The sequence below is a fragment of the Polypterus senegalus genome, chromosome 12 (assembly GCF_016835505.1).
Source record: "Polypterus senegalus isolate Bchr_013 chromosome 12, ASM1683550v1, whole genome shotgun sequence".
NCBI lineage: Eukaryota > Metazoa > Chordata > Cladistia > Polypteriformes > Polypteridae > Polypterus > Polypterus senegalus.
Window position 1 is genome coordinate 126,556,131 of NC_053165.1, and position 21,982 is coordinate 126,578,112.

Here is a 21,982-nt window from a genome sequence, read left to right on the forward strand (position 1 = left end):
ATGACAAAGGCTGGGTGTGTTTGTTATTCACTTATTGTTCAGAGAAGACTATTTCTTGCAGGTTACGAGTACAGTTTCAGCTGCACTTTAATTGTGTATCGCTTCTTATTAAGGTCATCTCTGTGCTGTCATTACCCTGAATTCAGAGTTTTCAGATGTATTATGTGGTGTTTTCATAATTTTTTCCTTCTTTGAGGGTTGTCTTTTCTGATAGAGTTATAGGGAAGACACATGGTGTAATACCTCCTTTCACAATTTAAAAAAGTTCCAGTTTTCACCTAATACTGATGATAAGCTGTGTACTGTCTTTAACAATTTGTTATCACAATGATGGGGACGGATTTAAGTGTGTAGTCGACCTTGCAGTGAAAAAGCTAAGGCATTTTTGATAAAGTTATCTTGATGTTTGGCCTTGAAGCAGGGAATGTCAGTTTTTCCAAAGTGCAAATAATGCTCAGTCACTACCACCTAGTGTTGTTTATTTTTATGATATTATCTTGTATACTTGAGTGTTTTAAAACATATATAGTTAAATAAAATTGTCCTTCTTTTTGATTACAAATATTTACTTTGAATTTTTTTATAGTGATGTAAGCTTGAAAAATATACTTCATATTCACAAGCTTCAGTGTAATAACAGTTTAAGGTCAATAAAAGTCTAAGCAGAACAAGTTAAATTCTATAACTGGAAAAAGATTGATACCAAGCCTAGATGATGATTTGAATGCATGTCTTTTCTGGTTGCAGTTCAAATGCTCCATTTGAGCAATTGGAGCAATTTCAAGCTTTAACTGCTTTGATAGATACACGTTTAGATTTACTGAGAGCTTGGCATTTTGTGCCATTGGCCTTTTACAAACAAGGTAAACACACAGTTGATATTTGTAGGAGACAATATACAGAGCTAAGGAGATCTGTTAATGCAATTAAAATATCATAAATATCTGTGTATCATCATTTTATGAACCTCAGGTTTAGTTTGACTACATTAAATTCCCTACTGAGAGTGTATGAGCTTAGCAAAAGCCTCCATAGTAAGTGTAAATATTAAAGGTGAAAAGGGCAACCCTGTCTGTTTCAATTTTGAAATGTCAAAGAGGTTTTTTGTTTTTTTTCAAACTCCTCTGTAAAATTCACTTAAATAGCTAAATGTTGTGAATATAATACCAGTAGAACCTCACACACAGATTCCTTGCCCTTAAACTCACTTAAACCCTCAGACATATGTAACCAATGAACACAACCAAATGCTTTTTCTGCATGAACAGCTGATAAAGGAGTAAAGAATAGGTTTCCTTAGTACAACAGTGGAATACCTTGTACTATCTGGCACCTGTCATCCAAGCATATCACTAGCCTGAACTTGTTTAGGGTAGACAATATCAAATTTAATATAGAATCTAGAATCTTAGCGCATACTCTTGTAACAGTTGTCATGGGTATTTTTACTTGTCGTCTGTACCTTTTTTTGTTTTTAGGTAAATACAGTCTGTATAGGCAAACAGAAGCTTGTTGACTACATAGACAGGGTCACATGTTTTGGAGATTAAATAAGAAATGAAAGGAGGAGGGACTTAAAGAGTGAAAAAGGAGGTGAAATAGATTGCAAAATTTCCCATATCCGAAGTGAGATCAGGGGAACTCCCTCGAACAATAGTGCCTACTAACCAGTGAGTAACTAGGTTCAATACTGGTAATTCCTTCTAAAAAGTGAGTTCCCAAAAGCAGTGTCTTCATAGAGCACTGGCATACAGGCATAGATGAATCGTGGTCATGAACCATCCCACTGAGTCAACTCAGCAGCAGCAAGGAAGATTCTTCCATAGCAATCTGACTTGCACTGCATGACTACTTACTGCCCTTAAGGTGAGTTCAGGTCACTAAAACCCTGCAGCATTCAAGGTTGCTTTTGTAATTAATTCTTTTAAGAAGATGGAGGGTTTTGTGACGATGCGGGTTCATTCCATGCTCCCAAACGTCTTCATGGGAGCCTTTGAACCCTACACCATCTGTAATGTTACCGATGAGCTTAGCAGTGAGGCACAACAAAGCAAGGGGATGGTGAAAAAGTTTCAAGTGCTTTTATTTAAAAACAACAACAAAAATAAGGTGTTCAAAATAAGTGCAGTGCAATCAAAAGTCATTAAATAAATAATCCATTAAAACGAGTGTTATTGTATAGGTTAAAATTAAATAGAACAAATCTTCTAAAAACAATGAGGTTAAAATAATGCAAGAAGCAATCCTTTAAAACAACAAAGCCTGGTGTCTTCTTTCCTGCGGCAACTCCCCTACACTTCCCATCTTGGCTTCTCAACAGGGGAGTCGCCCTACCTGCTGCTGGCCCTCTGTCCACTCTCCTTCTGGTCGGTCGTCTTACCGATCCCTTGCTCCGGTAGGCTGTATGAACAGCAACTTGGGATTCCCCAACGAACAAGGCTCTAACGCTGGGGACACCACGTCCCAAGTCCTGACTCCCGCCGCCTTCTGCAGCCTTACACAGAGAGTCATCCGCCTTCCGGTCACTCCCGTCCTTCATAAAAACAAACTCTGCGGGAGCGACCACAACTACTACGCCCTGGGTGTCGGCCAAATACTCAGGCTGTCTGCACAGCTGCATGCGAGCCTTCGCTTGCTCTCCTGCACCGGCTTTCTCTCTCTTCCCACTGCTTCCTGCTTTTTCCTCCTGCAACCTCCCGTCCGTTCTTTCTTTCCTTTCTTTTCCTTCCCCTCTATCCGACTCGCGCTTCTATTTATCAATTGGGCATGGCAACTGTGCCAAATAAGCGGCCCCAGGAACAATCACAGATGTGGACTGTTTCTCACCTGTGCACTTAGGTGAAAAACACCCACAACGCGGATCGCCCCGAGAACCTCTTCAGCCACACTACCACATCCCCTCGCTAAGCCGTGAGCATGGTGATTATTTATTTAAAAATTGACCTTTTTTTGTTCGCTGTGGACCTGCTACACCACAGCTTTACATCTAAGAAGATGTACCGACCTCTTCATGTTAATTTTTGGACTTGGGAATTGTTTGGACCTTACTGCCCATTAAGCACGGGAGGGCAGCGTCCACATTACTCAGAATAATTTTTCTCTTAAATTACATGCATGTAGCACAAGGTTGTCAGGCAGAAATTTGCAGGATCGCATAGAAAATTTAATTTCTATACCACAGCGGTCGTGTAGCACCTTTCACAAGGGATCTGCTACCAAGAGATGATCCAAATACATTTAAGCTGCTGTTAGTGCTACTTACCTGTTGTGTTATTGCGCCTTTAAAATTTACTTTACCCGAAAGCACCCCTATACTGCTCAATGTATCTTTACTTTTTACATGTTAATGTTTTACTGTTTAATAATTTATATACTACATTTTATTTTTATCCCTTGCACTCAGTGAGCGAAGCCACTGGGTAATCAGCTAGTAACAATATAATTTTTAAACAAAAGAAAAAATATATAGCAAAAATTTTACCCTTTTATGCCATCCATTACATGTGATTGTCTTCATCATGGCCAAATTGTTTTTGTTGCCATAAGTGCTTTCAAGCCAAATGACACCAGTGTTGCATCTGACGGCACCACATAAAGCCTGTTTAAGCTGGTGGGTAGGTATTGTCAGATTTGAAAGCTTCTGAATGAGTTAAATAAGACCTTTCTCGAAAAATTAATAGTAAGGGAGATGAATCTTTCATTTTAGTTAGTGTCTTCTTGCTTTTTTGCTTTATTGTTTTTTGTAGTCTTTTCAAACCTCAGACCACTGATTTTCCAATATACTATTCTTAGCTTGTTCCAAATAAATTAGGTTATGGTTGAATCTAATTTCTTAAAAAAACAATTTATTAATGAATATTGGAATGTTTTGAAATAAAAAGAGAAGGCAGGTAGTTTCAAGCACTTTTTTTCGTTTCCCTTACAACCCTCTCTACATTTTTTTCCTAATATAACGCATGTTAATAAGACTAAGGAGCAAATGCAGGAATTCCCATCTACAGTAGTTACATGAAATACCAAATGTACCTTAACAGCAAGAGTTCACATCACAGCACACAACTAGTAAGAAATATGTTATGCTATGCTTAATTTAACTTTATGCTGTTTGATTTTTATTTTAATGGTCGAATGAACACAATGTTATGGAACACCATCATTGTATGATGCAACAGAAATAATACCATTTTCTATTTACACACGTGCCTTTTACTTCACAGAATTTTAGAGGTGTATTTTTTCAGAAAATTCAACAGTTATGCCAAGGTGATTCTTCTGAACAGTGAACGCTAGCAAATATGTCTACAGCTCTGGCTATTTCCCAGCCTTGTAAGTAATAGAAAACCTCATCAACAGCTATACTTTACACCTTAATGTGAACAAATACTTTTATAACCTTGTCAGCATACCAAACTTTTTCATTAGTTTTTGAATCTTACCTTCTAAAATAACAAAAAAATAAAACTCCTAAATTAGGCAAGCTATATCCACTTAACTCCTCATATTATACAGCTGTGCATAATATAAAATGCCTGTGTCGTTTTGTCAAAAAATGTTTTGACCTCATTTTTGATCACCTGCAATACTGTAGTTTTAGTAGCAACAATCAGTTTGTGTGGACAGTGACATCCCAGAGTTCTAGAAAATCTGAAACACAGACATTGATAAGGTGTGTTTTCAAGATATGACTAGACTTTGCAAACACGTGTACATTCTCTGAAGTTGTACTTATTAATAGAGTACTGCTGTCGTCATGTCAGTGGATCAGTTAGTGGATCACTACCTCTAGGCAGCAAAACAATAACTTTGCATCTATTAAACACATGAGGTTAGCCCTGCTCTTTCTCACAATTTCATTGTGATTTGCCCACTGATATCACACACTCTTAATATATGTCACTTTCACTCTGCCAAGTATTCTCAGTAATGCATATGCACTTGAATGATGGGTTCTTTACCCTTTTAGAGAAGCCATCTTTTTTGTTTTTAGAATTTCTTGTACCACACTTTCAAGAAAAGTGACAGCTTAAAAAGGCTCACTCGGCTACATGGCTGCATATTTGTCAAAGTGACTCTTGCATCCACTCAACCAGCATACTAAGATGCAACCTCGAAGTTAAAAACCTCTGACTTAAATGCTCATTTGAACTTTGGTGTCTCTTACAAGCCTTGTCAAACTTCACAAGGGTGCAAAATCAGCCCTTGGCCTGACACTTCCCGGCTTCATCAGCAGGCCTGTCCGTACACACGGGTTGTTGCAGTATTAGAACATTTTAGGCAGTCAGTTTTACAGTACCACAAATAAAAAAAAATAAAAAAAAGTGGCACCCCTGTTAAAGACCACACTTTTTTACAAAAAAATCAGGTGCTCATTCCTGATGGAAGAAATGGGCACATAGGTCAGCAAGGGAAAAAGGGAAGGGAATCGAGTAGTGTGTAGTCCCCACATATTGCTGTAAGTTAACTGTTTGGGTGCAGCTAGTGCTGGATGGTGATGGTAAAGAGGATAAAGATGTGTTTAAATAACCGCAGATAAAATACAACAAAATATCAAACTAGTAAAAGAAAGATGTAATATGAGTTGCTAATGACATCTACATTTTAAATTGCTGTCATGAATTAAAATTTTGTGTCACATTTGCAATTATTTAAGTTGCAGTCTGGATCCCTGGCACAGGTATTTATCTTCTTTCACTTCATCAAGCATAGTTTGGTTAATTAATATGGAAAAATTAACAGATGATTTTTTACAGACCTTTGCTGGGTACACATCTTAACCCCAGACTTTCTTGCTTAATAGAGAATTTACAGCATGTAGAATTTTGATGAGCCCTAGTGGTTTGCTCAATTCCTGTGTAAGTTATGTGTGGAACTACATCTGGAAGTTGTTGGTGTGAGCTTCTCTTTCACTGTACTCTAACATGTATTGAGATTTATAATATTCCTTAAATGTATTTCTTACTAGCAAAATAACCGCACTTTGCAGTGTAGAAGGAAGTGTGTTAAAGAAGTTATTAAAAAGAAAAGGAAACTTTTTAAAAATAATGTAACATTTGCTTTCTATTCGTTTGCATAAGCACAGTCCTTCACCAGCAATTATTTAATGTTAGCTCAGACTAGGCACTTAAGTTTCTCTCACACTTTTGCTGAGTTTGTGCCAAACAGTATTCTATCTCTGATCATCTTCATTTGCATAAGCACAGTCCTTCATCAGCAATTTTAACTCCGTTACAAAGTGATCAAAAGTCTCGTTTATACTCCTCTCAGTAAACTTGTATCTCGTGAATATCGTATTCGTCTTAGGCATGACAAACGCCAGCAGCAGTGTGTCTATGAACTTAATTTAAACTTACGGTTCACACTGTGCTTTGTTTCCGCATTAGCTGCACTGATGAATATGCTTGTATGCGTCACTCGCTTCATATTCTTTTGCTGTCTTCTCAATTGTGTAATACGTTTTTTGTTCAGCGCTCTTTGGAGGTCTTCCTTGTTCTCTGCGTACTGTGTTCACAGTCAGTTCACATGAGCCGCTCGGAGTACATGCATCGAGGTTCTCAGCTGTGCTTGTGGTATCTCATGCGATCTTGCGATGTTCACGGCTTTATTTAATGTTAGCTAAGACCCAGCACTTAAAAGTTTCTCTCGCGCTTTCGCTGAGTTTGTGCCAAACACTAGTCCATCCATGACTATCTCATCTTTGTTTGCATAAGCACAGTCCTTCACCCGCGAATATTTAGCGGCAGCGTGTCTATTGGATTGCTGCCGACGGACAGCCTTATATGGGCAGGCACTCAATTACATGAGAAGCGTGATGATGCGGGACGCAACTCCGCCTCACACGGCGACCGAGCTGCAAGCTATGGCCATATATATGTACGAAAGAAGGTTCCAGTTATGACTGTTACGCATAGAATTTCGAAATGAAACCTGCCTAACTTTTGTAAATAAGCTGTAAGGAATGAGCCTGCCAAATTTCAGCCTACTACCTACACAGGAAGTTGGAGAATTAGTGATGAGTCAGTCAGTGAGGCCTTTTATTAGTATTGATTCCTTTGTTTATTGTCTTTGATTCCGACTGTATTGATAATTTGCATAACTGAATTCTATATTTCCTTTTTTTGCAAGCATTTGTTGACCTAGCTCAGCTTTGCCTTTTATCCGTGCCATTAATAAGAGTGGTACAACGTAGAAATTAGAGATTTCAGTAGTTATTTTTGATGTTCTTTTAGTTTTTAATTTATTCTTATGTGGGAAAAAATCCCTTAAAAATACTTTGTGTTTCTCCCAGAATATTTCTGGAGTTGTTGTAGTCTCTTTGAAAATATTGTTTAATGATATTTTTGTCTGTTAAAATTAATGTTTAATTACCAATGTGAAGTTGCATCAGTACAATATAGTAATTTAAGCCTCAAAATAAAGAGTATGGTCTGAGAACTTGATATATTTACAAAATTAAAAAATTGTCAATTTCTGAATAGCTGTAACGTATTGTTTACTACCCTCTATCCTCCTTAGCGTTAGACCCAAGCATTACTCGGTCTGCAAAAACTGTGCTAAAAGCATTAGTCCTGAGTGTCACTTCAGCAACTGTACAGATGTCTTGTGTAAGCGTTAGAACCAAGAATCACTCGGGCTGTAAAAGTGCTGTCATTCTTTGGAGAAATAATGTCCAAGTTTAGGTTAGCGATAACGTGCAGTGAATATACTTGACTTTAGCGTTCATTGTTTTCATACTCTTTCTCTGTACATTTAGCATTCGTTTGCTCAGAGGTTGATGTGCTTGCTGCTTCCTGAGCAGCTATTTTTCCACCCTATCGGCCTGCTTCTTCTCTTCTTTCGCCGAAATTTTTTTGCGTTAAAAGTCAGTGTTTAATTACTTAGTACGTTTTCCTTAATTTTTTACTTAAGCTGGCACTGAAATCTTCAATCTGCCTCAAGAATGATTTAAGAAGGTAGTAGGGAGGAGAGAGGAGAACGGTGCCCGTGTTGCATGTGCCCTGCTGGCTGCTGCTGAGCAAAAAAGACTTTGTGAGAATGCACATCTAGCACCCAAAAGGAAGAAAATTTGGGAGATAAAATTTCAGAGTGTTTACATTCCAGACTGAAATGTCAGCATCAATGAAAGTCTCATGGCTTAGAAGGGCACACTGTCATATTTACTGTACATAGCATGAAAAAGAGCAAGATATGGCATAAAGTTTTATGAGCTTTGTGAATCTAAAATGGGATGCATTTGGAATTCTGTTCTGTACCCAGGGAAAGGGACAATGTTTGATCAGAGATACAGTACAATCATTACATTGTTGCGGCGACATCGGTGCCGACTTTGATTGATAGATACTCTGCTGGATCAAGGTTACTGTGTAACCATGGACAAGACTTTGGCAGAGCTAAATTACATTGAGGTGCACTAGTTGCTTGGCAAAAAGGGTAAAGTGCTTGCACTGAAATGAAAGGACAAGAAGGATGTTTGTCTTAGCACTTGACATAATGCAGCTGCAATCGCTGTACAGGCAAAAGGCAACAAGCAAGTTTTGAAGTCTTGTGTTGTGATTGACTACAGTAGCACGATGGGCAACTTAAATCGTGTGGATCAAGAATTTACTTTCTATCTCATTATGCAGAGACAACAAATGAAATGTTTCAAAAAGACTGTCTTTTGGTGAAACAGTGCATTTCAAATGGATTCTTGTTATACAAACAAAAATCTGGCAAAACTGTATCTCATGCAAACTTTACATGCCAGCTTGTAGAACAAATCCTTGCCGCACATTCACGATCCGTACTACCGCTAAAGAGACATGGTTGACTCAGCACATCACTGATCAATCCAGAATGTCTTATTGGTAGACATTTTATTGATTATATACCTACAACAGAAAAAAACAGAATCCAACTTGTGCCTGTGAAGTGTGCTGTTCAAAAACTGATAAATCTGGAAAGAAAATCCAAGAAGAAACATGCTATTATTGTCCCTACTGTGACGTTGGATTGTGTTTTTCACCATGCTTTAAGATTTACCACACAGAGGATTCATTTTGAGATTATATACTGTTTTGGCATCATAAGTGGTAGTATTAATACTATTATTATTATTTTCATTAATGTTCATTTCATATTTTTATTCATCATTATTATTTGTATCATTATTAAAACTTTTGAAATTTAATAAAAATATAATTTTTCATGCTAAAAAATGCTTTTTACGTTTTTTTGGAATAAAATGCAACGCTAAAGAGGTTAATAAGATGTGAGATTATTGCAGCAGTTTTAGATTTTATGGTCACATCTGGTCATTAACCTAGATCAGGTTATAAACACACAATAGAAATATCTTGCCACTATACAGTAAGTTAATGAGAACTCCTATTAGGAATTAAGGCAAAACATTTAGTTAGAATCGTGGGAGCTTCAGAAATAATATACAATCAACATATATGTAATAAAATGAGTATGAGTGTTTATTGATGCAGGACAAACAATTTGTCATATTATTATTACATTATGCTTGTCACTCTATAATGTGAGTGTACAGTTTCTTCTATGAAATAACCTTTTTGGACTTCCAGGAACTAGATATATATTCTATAATCTAAGGTTTCTATACTATTTTATTAAACAGTTTTGAAATTGATTCTACCATTTGAAATTTGAAAATAATTAAATTAACACTAAATAGCAGCATTCAGTCATAACCTTTCTATTGCTATGTCTTTCTATGTTTTTCTTATCTACTTAATTCCTTTTTACTATTGCTTTTTTCATGATGCCTGCAGATTTTTCATTTGGGGAAATGAGTTTTATCTGTTGATTGTAAATTCTAATATTTCTGTTTCTAAAGGGAGCAACGCGCATGGAATGAAGAGAAACGGCCTGGGTTTCGATTAATATCCCAGCTGAACAGGTGAACTTTTACCTCCTTATATAGAAAAAACTGATACACCTTTCTTTCTTGTTTTTTCTTTATTGTGCATTTTTTTACTCCTATAACTATGTAAAATTTAGAGATTTGTTTTTTGTGTTATATACTTGTGTATAAATATAATATACCAAAACAAAATATCCATAGTTGTTAATAACAGAAGGAATCATTTTGGAGATATCGGACTACATTTCTTATTAATGTATAATAGCTGTGGCAGACATCCAGGGCCTTTGTCCAGCTGGGATGCCCCTGTGATGGAAGGACTGGGGGGGAGGGCATATTCAGGGCCATACTTCCCCCAAAACTCGAGAGAGTAACCCCTTGCCTTACAGCGGGGCCACGGGTTTGGAACCTGGAAGCTCATTCCTGCTGGGGCCCTTGGCCACTGCCAAGGGGCGCCTGGACAGTTTCAGAGCCCTCGGTTGCAGCACTTTCACCACACCCGAATGTGCTGCCGGAAGATGATCTGGGATCACCTGGAGCACTGCTGGGTGCCCTATAAAAATGGCCACCTCACTGCATTCGAGGACCCAGAGTCTGGAGGAGGTGGACGAAGCTTGCTGGGAGAGGGGTGGAGGCGGCAGAGAAAAGGAGAAGAAAAGGATTTTTGCATTGTGCTGTGCTTGAGGACTGTGTTTGGTTTCGTGTGCTTTGTTGTACTGTGCTGTGTACTGGGGAGAGAAGAAAAAGCACTGCCCCACTTAGAATAAAATGTTTGTACTTTGCACTTGTCTGTCTGTGTTGGGTAGGGTGGCTGTTGGTCCACATAGCTTAAACTGTAACATTGATATATATTTAAAACTTGCATTTTTAAGTAATGCTGATAAGCTCAGTGAGCAAATACAGATTATGTTGTAAAAATTGTAGAAGAAAACTGTTGAAACAGTAGTTTGCAACATTTATAATTCCTCAAAATTCCCTTTAACTTTGCTGACATTTAAAAAGCGTATTTATTGAACTATTTTATTTGTACACCTGCAGTCGACTTAAATAGCTGATCCTCTGGCTAGGACACTGGACCTCTCTGGGTCCACAGTTCTTGAGGCTGATACTCCAATTAGCTGTGAAAGACACAGTCTCACTGAGATTACACAGGTGTTGAACCAGCCAAGGGTAGGGAAGGCTGCAGGGATCTGTGGTATCTGGGGTGAACTTCTCTAGGCTGGTGGAAAGGCTGCCCTCCTGGCATTGCAAGCAATCTGAAGTTCTGTCTGTGCCTCACACCAGTCCAGGTAAAACTGAGAAAATTAGAAGGCTTAATGCATGGCTCAAATCTTGGTGCAATGTATAAGGGTATAGGTTTATACGGCATTAGGACTACTTTTGGAACAGATGGGACCTGTTCTGCTGTGACGGGTTACATCTGAAATGGAGGGACAACAATGTATTGAGTATGCTAGTTGAGGATTGTTTAAATTAGGGAATGGGGGTGCAGGGAGTTTAGGACAGGCCAGGTTTTGATCTGTGCATGGAGGAACAAACAATGGTGAAGAAATAAAAATGCGTAGTAATTTAAATTCTAAGCCAACATACACCATCCAGATCTAAACACTAGCATGGAGAGTCGCTCGCGTACTGAAGAGTCTATAGCTGCAGGTGGAAGCTGCTGTCACACTTTTGCTGTACTTTCGGTGTACTTTGTGAGCATGCCTGTGTCAATCAAACAATGGAAGCTCTGCAGTCCATTTGTGACTTTACGCTGTAGGAAGATACATTAAGTAAATAAATCAAGGTAAATAACACTCGATGTGGCTTTTATGTACAAAGTGCAGTGACGGCAAAAGTGTGACATGATTGAAGTGTTTAAAATTATGAAGGGAATTAGTACAGTGGATCGAGACTTATTTTAAAATGAGTTCATCAAGAACACAGGGACAAAGGGGGATAAGGTCATTGCGAGGGTCATCCTCAGTGGGTTCTGTTTGATCACTTGCTCACCTATCAGCAACCAGAGCAGTCTGGTTTTACACCCTAAGAAGTCTAATATCAACCGATTTTCGTCACTGAGGGTTCACATGGAGTGCAAACGTAGATATAGCAGGGGTCTTTTTTAAGCCTTTGTCGATTTTTGTAAAGTGTTGAAGCTGCCCATTGGGACATCTTGAAATTTCACTGGATCCTCCCAGAATTGCTAGATATAATTGCTGGCCTGTACACTGGTACTGGGAGTGCTGTGCAAAGCGGAGGTAGAACGTTTGCATTTTTCCCAGTTGATTCTGGGGTTTGTCAGGAGTGTGTTCTTGCTCCTACTCTTCAGTGCTTGCATGGACTGGATGTTGAACAGGTTGTGGGGTCCAGCTGCTGTGGAGCATCTGCTGATGAAAAAAAATCCACTGATTTTGACTTTTCCGACAATGCTGTGATCTTCACGGACTCAATGGAGACTCTGCTCAGGGCTTTCGAGAGACTTAGTGAGGAGTCTGAGGGTCGAGTATCCTGGATAAAAACCAAGATCCAGGCCTTTAATGACCTCTTGAGCATAGCCATCAGCATCATGTTTGTCGAATTCACCAAGAAATGTATTTACCTTGGCAGCAACATTAATGTCTCTGGTGACTGTTCCTATGAAGTCAGTAGACCGATTGGGAGAGCACTGCGGGCCATGAAGTAGCTAGAACAGGGTGTGTGGCGTCCAAAATATCTCCTGAAAAGGACAAAGGTCTAAGTCTTTAAGAATTCTGGTACTTCCTGTTTTGCTACATGGTTGCGAGACATAGACACTCTCCAGTGACCTGAGACAAAGACTTGACTCCTTTGGTACTGTGTCTCTTGTACCGCTGGTTTGTCTTGGTGTTGAATGAGCGGTTGCTAACAGAGTCCCGAATGATGTAGATTACCTACATTGTGAGGGACCATCAGTTACAGGACTATGCTAATGTGGTGCGATTCCTCAAGGGTGATCCACCTTGCAGGATCTTCATTGCTGAGGACCTGAGGGGCTAGACCAGGCCAAGGGCATGTTGATGTAACACTTGGCCGTTGCAGATAGATTGTAATTTTCCGGGGAGTGGAACTGGACTGCGTGTCTGTCTGGGGAGATGCTAACCAGGATCCCGAGCTTTTTCATCATGTGGTGGGTATGGCAACATACTGCACCATTGTGTGGTCCCCAATCTGACCTGACCTGCAATCAACAAAAATGTTTGCTTTAGAGAGTAAGTTTATCACAGATGCCAGAAGGAGTTTCCAGATTTATTGAACAGCAATTTAATTTTCAGTGGCTTTTTGCATTAACTTCAGTAAATGTGCTGGATAATAGAGAGTTCACGATGAACTTCAATATCAATTATATCACTGCCAACTGCAGAGTTTGTCTCCTGTGTATTACCAAAAAGCTACATGAGCTACTAAAATATTCAAGTGAGGTTATGTCAGATGTAGAGTCTAAAGACTGTTTATACTTGGGCGCAGACCGCTGCAGGTGTGGTTGTGCATGAAGGGTGTGGACCCTAGTCTGTTTATAGTTCAAGTATTCAGTGTGCAACAATGTGTGCTTTTAATATTGCATTGTATAGGTGTGAGCAGCAAAGAATTGCTTCACGCAGCTGTTCGTAGACTGTGCCCATGTTTTCTTATATAGCACACGCACAGTTGGTGCATGGTCACAAAATTCTGGAACCACACGGTCGCCAATTCTAGCAGGCACATAATGTATAAACGGACCTCAATGTAGCATTTTGAAGAGAATTGAGCCATATATAATGCTAATAACTACGCACCTAGGTTTCTCACAGAAACTGAAAAAAGTCCTCCAAATTTAGAAAAAAATTGAACTGATAATAATAATAATAATAATAATAATGTGCAACTTTAATCACCACTATGTCCACGGATATCATGTTGTTATGAGTAGCAATAACAGAAATCTCATTGCATCAATTTATAAAAAATTAAGGAAGGGCAGGATCATGATATGCACACTAAACATTTTTTAGATTTAAAATCTCAACTCCAATTAGTATTTGTCATAACTCTTCTAATGTTAAGCATGTTTTGGAAATTAAATCAAGGTGTTATATTATTGCATCTCACAGCTTGCAGGCAAGTGTACAAGTTTAAAGTGCTGCTATTATCCTTGTTTTAGTAGACCACTAAGGGAATAAAGTCATGTTTAAAATTATCTTTCATTGAAATAGAAAGATCTATTCCCTAAAATAGGTTTGTTAGAATAGAATTTAAGCAAATGAGGCATAAATATTTAAAAAGTTCTAAAAATAGTCATGTGTAATGAGAAAGAGACACTGCAACATCAAAGTGTTTAGGATCCAAAGGGTAACCCTATTTAATAACTGAACTGCAAAGTTTGGAAAATGGGAGGGTGCTGTTTCTGTTTTCTGGTTGCATGATGTTTCATCACCACCTACTGTTCATCACAATTATTTTATTCTGAATGACTGGAAGGGGCACAGCTAGCTATCACGTGGAGATGACATCATCAGTCTTTGCCGGTTGCTTATTCTATCATACTGAATAAAAAAAATAGAGACTTAGTCAATGATGTTGTCCTCTCCACTTCCATGCTATACTTTCACAATAAACCTACAAAGCTATGATTGAAAATATAAAAAAAAAACTTATAAAAGAAATCGAGAAATTTCTCCAAGTAAATTCAAAGAAAAAAATTAAAAATACATTAATCAGCATTACAGCCTCCTGGCCCGAACTCTACAGATCTGGGTGAGCTTGGGCTTCTTACTCACAATATTTTCACAGATAAGCCTGAAGACACACTGATCTTTTTTTTAAAAAAAAATAAATAAATAAAAAGTCAATTTCTGTAGCGATGAATTTTATAAAGGTCTCATCCACTAGCACTAATATAATGAGTCGCCATTGGGTAGTTGTATTGGTGGGGCTTAATGGCTAAATAGTTTAATCTTTGTAAATTTTAAGACAGTCAAGTATATTTTTATTAATAAAGAATCATCAGTTTATTGGTAGCTGTGTACTGCAGAAAGGAAGAAATTTTGTCTCGAATATGGATATGGAAATATCTATTGGTCAGAGGTAGGATCCATCTATCCATCTATTCATTCATCTTTTTATTCCGTTTATCCAGGTGGCTAAAACCTGTCCCAGCAAACATTAAGCGCAAGGTTGTAACAATCCCTGGACAGAGTCTTGTCTCACAACCTTAGAGGGAGCTTGTCTCCATGAGTCATTGATCCAGATTATGAACTGTTGATTTCTAACCAGACAACAGAAATAAACTTGACTCTGTTGTTGAGGACTAAATTTGATGTTCACTGCATGTGAACCAGGCATTAAATAAGAATTTATTTAAAGTAACCGCAGGGATCCACTGTAATTATTTTAAACACTTAAATTATGTAATCTCTTACTGTCTTTTTGCTTAAACTGAAAAGTCTGAACTCCAATCCTTCTGCCTTCAGCACTCCAGATGAGGCCTTTATTAGTGAGTTATATAGCTTAAGCATAAATTCCATTGACTTATACTCTACATAAAATTCTTTATAACCAAGCATCCTACTAGCTGTCTTGATCACTACTCTGTCTGGGTTGCAGATCACGACAAGACCACTATGCCAAGTCACTTATATTTATTAAAAATCGAAGCAGCCCTACTACTGATCCCTTTGGAACACCACTCATAACATCAACTAATTCTGATAAGGTTCCTCGCATCATAACACTCTGCTTCCTGTGTCTGAGACAATTTTGCACCCATCAACACACCACACCCTGAACTCTCAATTCTTTTAGTTTGATGTCCAACCTCTCATGTGGCACCTTATCAAATACTTAATGAAAGTCGAGATGCTCGCATGCTCTATATTAATTATATCCTTTTATTATTTCCTTATAGGATTTTAGCATGTTAGTTAAACACAACTCCCAAAACCCAGACTAACTGTCCTTTAAAACTCCTTGCCATGTGTTGCTCAATGTTTTCCTTAATAATTTCTTGAATTAATTTATTTGTGATCCACGTTAAGCTTACTGGCCTAGTTGCTTCCATCTGCCTGATTACCGTACATTTATACATGTGCTTGTAAGTACATGTGCTTTCTCAATTTTTTTATCTATACAAATAAAAAGGAAAAGCCCTCACTCACTCATCACTAATTCTCCACCTTCCCGTGTAGGTAGAAGGCTGAAATTTGGCAGGCTCATTCCTTACAGCTTACTTACAAAAGTTGGGCAGGTTTCATTTTGAAGTTCTATGCGTCATAACTGGAACCTATTTTGTCGCCCATATACTGTAATGGACTTTAGCTCGATGGCCGTGAGGGTGTAGCTGCGTGTCACATCATCACGCCTCCCACGTAATTACGTGAACTGACTGTGAACACATTACGTAGAAAAGAAGGAAGAGCTCCCAAAGAGCCCTGAAGAAAAACGCCAAATACTCTATTTGCGAGATACAAGTTTAATGAGAAGACACGAGGTGTAAACGAGACTTTGTATCACTTTGTAACGGAGTTAAAATTGCTGTAGCGAGAAACTTTTAAGTGCCGGGTCTTAGCTAACATTAAATAAAGCCATGGACATCGCAACATCACACAAGAGAGCAGCTCACGTGAAATGACTGAACACAGTACGAGTGATCACTTCCATGCATCAAACCTGTTCAAAAAACACATTACACAATTGACAAGGTGGGAAAAGAATATGCTCTGAGCTGAGCTCCACAGCTAACGCGGTCTTGCGGAAGCAACTTCGTCACGCTGCCACCAAATACTCACAGAAAAATCCACAAGTTAATACACACGCTGTCTCTAGAGTTTCTTCACACTCAATGTATTCCTCGCATCCCCATTACACCCTCTGATCTCCCATTTCAATTCAGATGCCTCCAATTTCCAGTAAGGCTCTGCTGCGCGATGACAAGTAATAAGTCTCAGGGACAGACCCTACAAAATGTTGCCATTGATTTCAGGCAAGATTGCTTTTCTCCTGGACAACTATACGTTGCATTCTCAAGAGTGAGCTCGCGCAGCTTCGTCATATTACAACTAGAGTGCTGAACTGACAATGTGATATATAAAGAGAACTATAATAATCGTAATAAGCAAACAATATAACAGCGGAGAACCTGTGGATTAAATAAAAAGGCAGCTTCCTTGGCAAAGCAAGGAAAAAGGATGGCTTTATATGTTGTTCGTTTATAAAACAGCGGAGAAGCTGTGTAAAGGCTGCTTCACAAAAAACCAGCGGAGTGCCTTATATAAACAGGCAGTCAGCTAAAAAAGGGAATCAATAAATATCTATAATCGTAATAAACGAAGAAAAAATAGCGTACAAGCCGCGGATTAAATAAAGGAAATGGGTACCTGAACAGTAAAGTAAGTCTCGAATAGCTACACAATAACTATGACAATCGTAATAAACGAGAAATAAAACAGTACAGAACCGCGAAGCAAGGAGAAACGACAGCCTTGTATGCCGTTCGTTTATAAAGCAGCAGAGAAGCTGTGTGAAGGCAGCTACACAATAAAACAGCAGAGCGCCACACTTTGAATGTATTCCTCGCATCACTGTTATACCCTCTGATCTCCCATTTCAATTCAAATGCCTCAAATTTCCAGTAAGGCTCTGCTTCGCGATGACAATTAAGTCTCGGGGACAGACCCTACAAAAGGTTGCCATTGATTTGAGACAAGATTGCTTTTCTCCTGGACAACTATATGTTGCATTCTCAAAAGTAATCTCAGTGCACAGCTTGGTCATATTACAACCGGAGTGCTGAACTGACAACGTGGTATACAAAGAGATCCTTAACAGATAGTTATTGGTATATTTTCCCTCAGTTTAAAAAGGTTTTCTTCTTAATAAAAATTTAAAAGCAGTTCTTTGTCGCTGCGAAGCGCGAGGATTTTGCTATATACAGTATAAGTATATATATATATATATATATATATATATATATATATATATATATATATATATATATATATACTCACCTAAAGGATTATTAGGAACACCTGTTAAATTTCTCATTAATGCAATTATCTAATCAACCAATCGCATGGCAGTTGCTTCAATGCATTTAGGGGTGTGGTCCTGGTCAAGACAATCTCCTGAACTCCAAACTGAATGTCAGAATGGGAAAGAATGGTGATTTAAGCAATTTTGAGCGTGGCATGGTTGTTGGTGCCAGACGGGCCGGTCTGAGTATTTCACAATCTGCTCAGTTACTGGGATTTTCACGCACAACCATTTCTAGGGTTTACAAAGAATGGTGTGAAAAGGGAAAAACATCCAGTATGAGGCAGTCCTGTGGGAAAATGCCTTGTTGATGCTAGAGGTCAGAGGAGAATGGGCCAACTGATTCAAGCTGATAGAAGAGCAACTTTGACTGAAATAACCACTTGTTACAACCGAGGTATGCAGCAAAGCATTTGTGAAGCCACAACACGCACAACCTTGAGGCGGATGGGCTACAACAGCAGAAGACCCCACCGGGTACCACTCATCTCCACAACAAATAGGAAAAAGAGGCTACAATTTGCACGAGCTCACCAAAATTGGACAGTTGAAGACTGGAAAAATGTTGCCTGGTCTGATGAGTCTCCATTTTTGTTGAGACATTAAAATGGTAGAGTCAGAATTTGGCGTAAACAGAATGAGAACATGGATCCATCATGCCTTGTTACCACTGTGCAGGCTGGTGGTGGTGGTGTAATGGTGTGGGGGATGTTTTCTTGACACACTTTAGGCCCCTTAGTGCCAATTGGGCATCGTTTAAATGCCACAGGCTACTTGAGCATTGTTTCTGACCATGTCCATCCCTTCATGACCACCATGTACCCATCCTCTGATGGCTACTTCCAGCAGGATAATGCACCATGTCACAAAGCTCAAATCATTTCAAATTGGTTTCTTGAACAGGACAATGAGTTCACTGTACTAAAATGGCCCCCACAGTCACCAGATCTCAACCCAATAGAGCATCTTTGGGATGTGTTGGAACGGGATCTTCGTGCCCTGGATGTGCATCCCACAAATCTCTATCAACTGCAAGATGCTATCCTATCAATATGGGCCAACATTTCTAAAGAATGCTTTCAGCACCTTGTTGAATCAATGCCACGTAGAATTAAGGCAGTTCTGAAGGTGAAAGGGGGTCAAACACCGTATTAGTATGGTGTTCCTAATAATCCTTTAGGTGAATATGTATGTATGTATGTATGGATGTGTGTGTGTGTGTATATGTATGTATATGTGTGTGTGTATATATATATATGTATGTATATGTATATGTATGTATGTATATATGTATGTATGTATGTATATATATGTATATGTATATATAAACTGCTCAAAAAAATTAACGGAACACTTTGAAAACACATCAGATCTCAATGGGAAAAAGAAATCCTCCTGGATATCTATACTGATATAGACTGGGTAATGTGTTAGGAACGAAAGGATGCCACATCGTTTGATGGAAATGAAAATGATCAACCTACAGAGCCCTGAATTCAAAGACGCCCCAAAAATCAGAGTGAAAAAATGATGTGGCAGGCTAGTCCATTTTGCCAAAATTTAATTGCAGCAACTCAAAATTGTACGCAGCACTTTGTATGGCCCCTGTGTTCTTGTATACATGTCTGACAACATCGGTGCATGCTTCTAATGAGATGACAGATGGTGTTGTGGGGGATCTCCTCCCAGATCTGGACCAGGGCATCACTGGGCTCCTGGACAGTCTGAGGTGCAACCTGGTGGCATTGGATGGACCAAAACATAATGTCCCAGAGGTGTTCTATTGGATTTAGGTCAGGAAAGTGTGGCGGCCAGTCAATGGTATCAATTCCTTCATCCTCCAGGAACTGCCTGCATACTCTCACCACATGAGGCCAGGAATTGTCGTGCACCAGGAGCCACTGTACCAGCATAGGGTCTGACAATGGGTCCAATGATTTCATCCTGATACCTAATGGCAGCCAAGGTGGCTTTGTCAAGCCTGTAGCGGTCTGTGTGACCCTCCATGGATATGCCTCCCCAGACAATCATTAACCCACCACTAGGGATGCACCGAAATTTCGGCCGCCGAAAAGTTTCGGCCGAAATAGCATTATCGGTTTCGGCCGAAACGTAAGAAAGCGGCGAAAGTAAAAGCCGAAATTGTCGCCACGCCTGTCCCATCCTCCCGTCTCGTTCGCGCTGTCATTACGCATCAAACACGGAGTATGTCGGCGGTTTGGAAGCACTTCAAAGTTTCAGATGAGGACAGCAAAGTTGCAATATGCAACATTTGCTCTGCAAAAGTTTCAAGAGGGGGTTTAACAGCAAAGACATTTTCGACTACAGGTTTAATACACCACCTTAAGTCAAGACACGCAATTGAATTTGAGGAATACCGTCAAACAACGTTGGTTAAAACTAAGCCAACTAGCACATCAACACCCTCGGTTGCCACATTTTTCGAAAAAATTAAGAAATTTGCAAATGACAGTGCTAAAGCACGTGACATAACAGAGAAAGTAATGGAATTCATTGCTTTAGATGACGAGCCGTTTTCAGTCGTGGAGGATATCGGATTTCGTAGGCTAATACACCACATTGAGCCGTGTTACACACTGCCAAGCAGACGGTATTTTGCAGAGACCTCTCTACCTGAAATGTATGACCGTGTTGCAAAACATGTTCATGAGCTCATGACCACAGATATCTCTGCTCTAAGTTTTACCACAGACATATGGAGCTCTGACGTTAGTCCAACTAGCATGCTCAGTTTGACAGCGCAGTGGATAAACGCGAGTTTAAATTGCAAAACATTCTGCTTCATGCACAGGAGTTTGTCGGCTCACACACTGCAGCAGCAATATCCGATGCTTTGGCTAACATGTTTGAAACTTGGAACATAGACAAGTCTAAAGTGCATGTGATTGTGAGAGATAATGCACGGAACATGATAAAGGCTATGGATGACAGTGGATTAAAGAGCATACCTTGCATGGCACACACGCTGCAGTTGGCTGTGAATGAGGGAGTGCTTAGTCAGCGGAGCATATCAGAAATCACAGCAACTGGGAGAAAAATTGTGGGACATTTTAAGCATTCTCCGCTTGCTTATTCCAGACTACAAGATTTGCAAAAACAGTTTGGGATGCCAACAAACGACTACAGCAAGATGTGGCCACTCGCTGGAACAGTACATACTATATGTTGCAAGGATTACTTGAACAGAAGCGGGTTTTAGCTGCATACATGACAGATCACGACCTGCCAGCAACTTTGAGTGCACATCAGTGGATGTTGGTGGAAAACATTGTCTCTCTTCTCGCCCGTTCGAACAGTTAACCAAGGAAATAAGCTCAGCTCAAGCGTCTGTTGCTGAAGTTATTCCACTGATCGCAGCACTGAAGCGCCTGCTTGGAAAAGAGGCGGAAACAGATCATGGCGTAAAAACAGCTAAAAACTCTACTGGAGGCTGTTAACAAACGCTTCCAAGACATTGAGTCCAACCCTCTTTACGGCATTGCAACAATATTAGATCCACGCTTTAAAGACCATTACTTTGACGATGAGAAAAGGCAGGATGTACGCGAAATGGTGCAAACAGAGCTTACGGCTCTTGAAACCTCTGGTGAAGCACAAGCGCGACGGGAGAACAGAGCAAACTGTGCCTGAGAACGGTCACGCATACAAGTGATGAGCGCACATTCCTTCGCTTTCTGATATGTTTGACGAAATTTTACAGGAAAGCGTCCCAACCCACAGCGGTGTAAGAGCAAGCGCAGCCTCACAAGAAGTAGCAACCTATCTAGCTGAACTACCCATTGGCAGAAGTGACAATCCACTTGACTACTGGCGCGAACAAAGATCGCTTTCCTTTGCTTGCATGGACTGCGCGTAAGTACTTATCTGCCCCAAGCACCAGCACAGACAGTGAGAGATTATTCAGTGCAGCATCTCATGTTCTTGATGAGAACAGAAATCGTCTCTCCAGCCAGAAAGCTGAACAACTTTTGTTCATAAAGAGAAATCTGCCACTTTTGCTAAAATAAAAGCAGCCTAATTTGATGTTGTTTACAGTTAAAGGTTTGATTTATTTATTCTGTTATTGCAATGTTGTTTTGCACAGTAATT

The 21,982-nt window shown here is 39.4% G+C and overlaps 1 protein-coding gene across 1 annotated transcript in view; it reads left to right on the plus strand.

Moving 5' to 3' along the window:
• crtc3 (CREB regulated transcription coactivator 3) overlaps positions 1-21,982 on the plus strand; it is a 218,072-nt gene that overhangs the window by 79,597 nt on the left and 116,493 nt on the right. Inside the window, exon 5 of the mRNA XM_039773390.1 lies at positions 9,839-9,901. Coding sequence (XP_039629324.1) covers positions 9,839-9,901 — 63 coding nt within the window. The remainder of the gene's footprint in view (positions 1-9,838; positions 9,902-21,982) is intronic.